The sequence below is a fragment of the Sinocyclocheilus rhinocerous genome, unplaced genomic scaffold (assembly GCF_001515625.1).
Source record: "Sinocyclocheilus rhinocerous isolate Xijiao unplaced genomic scaffold, SAMN03320098_v1.1 scaffold824, whole genome shotgun sequence".
Classification (NCBI taxonomy): Eukaryota; Metazoa; Chordata; class Actinopteri; order Cypriniformes; family Cyprinidae; genus Sinocyclocheilus; species Sinocyclocheilus rhinocerous.
The window spans coordinates 183823-189973 of NW_015628342.1; the positions used below are offsets into that span (position 1 = coordinate 183823).

General features: G+C 32.6%; 1 protein-coding gene across 1 annotated transcript in view; it reads left to right on the plus strand.

Moving 5' to 3' along the window:
- Positions 1 to 6151, plus strand: part of wdr7 (WD repeat domain 7) — a 126290-nt gene that overhangs the window by 100133 nt on the left and 20006 nt on the right. The window contains exon 14 of the mRNA XM_016548936.1: positions 1512 to 1698. Within this exon, the coding sequence (XP_016404422.1) occupies positions 1512 to 1698 (187 nt within the window). The remainder of the gene's footprint in view (positions 1 to 1511; positions 1699 to 6151) is intronic.

The following is a 6151-nucleotide window of genomic DNA, read 5'->3' on the forward strand; positions in this document are numbered from 1 at the left end:
TATTGTGTGTGTGTGTGTGTGTGTGTGTGTCGGGTCACATGTGCTGACCTCTCCCCCTTCACCCTCCCACACATATTGACCGTTGCCATGGAGACAGCATGTGCGGCTGTTGTGCACTAATAGAGGCCTGCAGTGGAGTGAAGGAGCCCCTCGTTAGAGCTCCGCTGATGGATAGACACATTCAGACACACACTGACCGCTTTGGGGTTTGTGTTCAACACCATGTGACCTCAATTCACTGACTTCTGTTGAAAAGGGAGCATTTTTAAGGTTTTCTGCTAAACTTAAACTCGGTTTGAATAGTCTTTTCCAGATCCCAGCCCCTAAATGGAGAAAAAAAATCTGCATTTATTTGTATTTTTTGTAATTGTAAAAATATTTTTACATATTTTTTATTTTAAATATTTATTATGTAATTGTTATATATATATTTCTGTTTTTTTCTTTGTTTTGGTTATTTATTATTTACTTAACTTACTGATTTGCTCATTAGTTGGTTGGTTAGTGATTTAATTACAATTACAAAATCAAAAATAATCAGGCATACTGGAATTAATGTGTTTAATTAATCAATTAATTTCTAGGGATGCACCGAATGTTCAGCAACCGAAATTGCATTTTGAATAAGCGAAAAAAACTAATAAATTGTACTGAACAATGACGTGACATGATTAAATAGAGGCGCGCACTAATGCAGCAAACGTGTCTGCAGTGTGAAAGCATTTAAAACTGATAATAAATGGAAAGATAATAAATCCAGATAATAGATGGAAAAATAATATTTTTTCCACATTTATATATATATAATTTTTTATATATATTTTCAAATATTTTTTGCTTTTTTTAAGTATTTAACTATTCTAACTTTTTAACTATTTTTTTTAACTTACTGATTTACTCTATCTGGAATTAATGTGTTTTATTTGTGACCCAGAAATAGTGGCAAATCGGAAAGATTTCTTCTTTTTACACCGTACTATTTCTCTATTTTCTCTATTTCTCTATTTTTTATCTTAAGGTTTTCTTAAGGTTTGGCTTGTCATTTCTAGATCCCAGCACCTAAATGAAAAATATGTATTTTTCCACATTTGCTTTTTAGATATATAATAATATATATATATAAATATTATAATATACATAAAATGTGGTTTATTTAATTTTTTACATATTTTTTTATTTTAAAAATGTTTTATTTAAATTGTTTTAATATTTGCTTTCTGTATTTTTATTTACTTAACTTACTGATTTCCTTGTTAGATTTATTTTTTGTACACAATTCTGTGTACAAAAGTAAGAAAAAACTTTTACTTTGGATTATTTTTGGCTTTAGATTTAGATTTTGACACTCAAATTTCTAGCGTGTTCAGATGCATGTGACATTATGTTGATGTGTGTAGTAGTAGTGACTGATGCTGTATTAGCTGAGCATCAATATTTCCACCTGCAGACGGTCCTGATAACAGCTCCGGTCAATATGGATATTAATAACCGTCTGTCTCTCTGTCTCTCAGGTAAAGCCCTGACGTTCCTCCTCCTCCAGCCGCCCAGTCCCAAGCTGCCGGCCCACAGCACCATCCGGCGCACAGCCATCGATCTGATCGGCCGAGGCTTCACGGTGTGGGAGCCATATATGGACGTGTCGGCGGTTCTCATGGGTCTGCTGGAGCTCTGCGCCGACGCCGAGAAGCAGCTGTCCAAGTGAGATGCACACTTTTTTTACTGTACAACACAGAATCTCAGGGAATTTGGTGTATTTTAGATGAATAAATCAAAAGTTGGGCTGTTAATTAAATCTCAAATCATGAACTTCATCTCCAGAGAGATCTGAGAGTCACCAGTTTCCACCTGTACATTTGGGAAAAACTACCGTCAGAAACTCAGAGATCTTCAGTACAACCCGTCAAAATAAAAGTTTGGTTTAACTTGAAGAAATTATGACAGAAGTATATTAGTATTGTGCAGTACTCCTCAGTGTAATGAGACACACAATTTTCACAAATCACAATTTTTTCTTCCATATTTTAACAGTAAACCTCTGTTGTGAAGCACTTTGATTGCCTTCATTTACTAACCATCGTTTTTGAAAATAAATTTGGATTTAAATCATGAATCCAGAAAAATTAAAACACAACACAGAATTACTGAAAAAGTTAAACATACTGTTCAAGTTTTATGAATTCAGTTGATTTGACATGCCTTTTGATTATTACATTTACAAATGTAAAAAATTTATATTATTATAAATTATTAAAATGGCACCTTTAAAATGGAATTTCAAAAAGATTAATGAATTAGACATGCCTTTTGAGTACTAAAATTTAATTTAGCCATAAAACGGAAACCAGAATATATATATTATATTATATTATATATAACGCAATACAGGAAAATGTAAGCAGAAAACCTGGAATTTGGGAAAAAATAAATGGATTTCATAGGGCCCTAAAAATGTGAAGAAAAAAAATTAACAAATTGTTATAAAATTGTGTACGCTTTATAATTTCAAATTATTAGACATGCTTTTTTATTATTAAAGTTTACTTAACCATGAAAATGGAATCCAGAAAATTTCAAATGGAAAAAAACAAAATCCAGAAAAATTATAGCAGAAAACCCCGAATTTGAGAAAAAATAAAAATGGATTTCATATCAAAATGTTTGTTTCATGATTTTGATTAATTAGACTTGTTTTTTTATTATTATTATTACATTTAATTTAACCATTAAAAAGTGAATCCAGGAAAATTTAAAGGGGTCATATGATGCTATTTTAAAGATCATTATTTTGTGTATTTGTGTAACAGAATATGCTGACATGCTTTAATGTTCAAAAAGCATTAAACATTGGGGGCGTGTTTGAATGAGGCGTTTTAGCCCAGTCTGGATCAGCCTTCTCTTTTAGATAGAATAAATCCTTTTGTGGGAGACTTTGAGCTTTGTAACTCTGCAGATCTTATACATGCACAAATAGCTACATAACACACTAAAGAAAAGGAAAAATAGAAATCGCATCATATGACCCCTTTAATGAAATGGAAATGAAATAATTTTTTTTTTTTTCAAAATAAATAAATAAAATAAATAGTTGTTGAATGGTGTAAGTTTTATGATGTCAGTTAATTAGACATGATCTTTGATTACTACGTTTTTGTTTAACCATTAAAATGGAATTCAGAAAAATTTAAAATCTAGAAAACAGAATCTAGAAATATTAAAATAGAAAAAAAGAATTTGAGCAAACCTAAAACCGATATCATAAGACCCTAGGTTAGTCTGCAGGGGTTTTGAAACGCTCTCCATAAGCAGCATTGGTTAGTTGTTCAGAGACTCAACGGTCCTGAATCAGTTCTGAAACCCTTCACAGCTGCTTGATGCTTTCTCCAGATTCTCCTCATCGCGCCGGCGTTTCCCCTGACAGATGAGAGGCAGGCTGTAATGCGATTGGAGCCCATTAATATGATGTAATGATGTCTCGTCCTCAGGATGGTGGAGACCTCCAACCGTAAGAGGAAACCCATTCGTCTGGGCCTTCACCTCCGCACCCAAACGCCCGCAAACCAGCTTACCGTCCAGCCTGACCCGCTCGTTAAGACGAAACCCGAGCCGGAAAAAATTTATTATGAGTACAAATATGTCTGCGTGGAGTGCGTGCTAATGCCATTAGAGCCAAATGGCGCTCATTTTTCATCCGTGATAACGTGTGGCGTGTATGTGAGTCTTGAGTGGAACGATGATGATGATGATGAAGATGATGTTTCTTCTTTGACCTCCAGACTGATGCAGGGCAATGTTATCTGCTTTTGAAACGGCAAATCTGTTTAGCGGCATTCGAAGACCTTTAGTTTGAGAGAGAGAGAGAGAGAGAGACAGGAAGTGATGCGCGTGATGTGATGAACTGTTTTATGGAATTTGTACAAGTGCAGTTCAGAAGATGATGGTTTCAATTAGACCAGAGACAAGAAATAGAATCTGCTGGCTAAATTAATTATTATATAGCATTCAATTACCTTAACATGATGTGTAGCTAGTTTTAAACATATCAAAACGTTTGCTATATATACAGTAGTCAACATTTTAAGCGGATCAAAAAAGTTCATCAAAGTTGTCCTAAAACAAGAACACATTTTGGTTTTAGGACAACTTTGATGAAAGGTTTTGATCCATTTCAAATGTTGAATGTTTATTTTTATTTTTATTTTTTATCTAAATTACCCATTTAATTTAGCTACTCCTTTAGACTCATCATGATGGGAAGATATATTTATATTGAAGATGATCTCAATCCATTTTATTTTCATTTTAAATATATATATATATATATATATATATATATATTAGGGCTGTCAGTAGATAAAAAATGTAAATATAATTAATCACACCCTTTTCTAGCCTTTATTTAGACGAAATTATCGAAAATTGACATCCCTATTACTGATGTTAGGCCCTATGTGATCACACTTAGACCTCGACCAGGACCTTTTTTGACAGTGTAAAAGGAAATTATATGTTTGTAATCTGACAAAGGTAAACCAAAATAAGGTAAGAGGATGTTTCTACTAGAGATGCACCGATTGCAATTTTCTTGTCCGATTTTCTTGTAAGTGTGACCGATTTTTGCCGATTCCGATTTTCTTTCTAAAAACTATAATTGATAGCATACACAAACAAAAATCTATACTTTTTTTTTTAATGCAAAAAAATTATTTACATAATAAAAAAATTATTAAGCATTACAATTCCCCCAATCTGGACGAAGTTACAGATGTTTTCTCACTTAAACAACTCTCCAAATAAAGTGCTCTGTAACTAGAAAAGAGGTAGAAATAACAATTAACTGAAAAGGAGTTGCTGTATATAACAAAACAGATGTCATTTCCCACTGTTTCTTAAATTGTCATTTTTTTTCACTAACCTTATTAAATGTGTAATAATAAGAAACTGTAGAGCTGGTACCATTCAAATGAAATCAGTATGAACAAACTCCATCTTTCCACTGCAGCAAACACAGAAGCTGCATCTGAAGTGGCATTAGATGTATTTACACAGACTGTTTGATGAAGCTGAGGTGCCATAAATGCATTTACACTGCAAAATTTCGAATGCATAAAGAATTTTATAAGATTAATGTTTTAAATATTTTTTAAACAAAAAATAAGAAATGTTGGGAAAAATGCAATAATAGTTTTAAATACGAAACCAAACCAGTAGGTGGCGGCAAATGACAAATAATAGTTTTAATGAGCGAGTCATTTAGCCCATTAATTCGTTCAAACGGCTGATTCATTCAGAGACGAGGCAAGTGACTACTGTCTTTATGAATGGGTTACTGAATCATTGATTCACTTGATTCATTCAAAAACGTGGATTCATTCAGTAACGAAACACCGCTGTGTTGCTCGGAGACACAAAACAGTTCTGCTGTGGCTTTGATTGGAACTATATTCGTCAGCGAAATAGCAAAAACAGTCAATATTGTGTCTGAAATGTAAGTCACTTAATTTTAACTTATGGTTTATTGAACTACTATTGTATAAAATCATATATTCAGAATGTATATATAGAATGTATATATAAATATATATATTTAAATAATATATTTAAAAAATATTTTTTATTTGACCAAAAATACAATGTTTAGCTCTTTCTTTAAACTATTTCTACAGCATGATTGAAAGATAAATAAGCCTTTTACACAGAAAAAAAACCCCCAACTTTTTCCCTAATTTATGGGGAAAAAAATATTTTTTTTATAATTAACTACAAACCATCATCTGGCCTTTGGAACATTTCCTAAAGGTTAAAGATCTCCAATCACTGAGTTTTGTTAAAATGAAAAAATTTAATTAAATAAAAACTGATGTGATTTGTCTGTATCACTCAATACAGAACAAAAGATAGAAAAGATAAAGAAAAGACTGCAGTTTTTTCTCCTCTCTGATATTCTCATCTTTCTTTCTCTCATATTTTATGCTGACGCTCCTGAGATCAAAGTGATTGATCAGATATTGACGGATCAAGGAAGCGCTCGGCTTTAGAGACCCATTCATTAGCTCAATTATATACACACACACACATACACAGACACACACACACACTCTCACACGCACACACACACACACACACACTCACACACACACACACACTCACACTC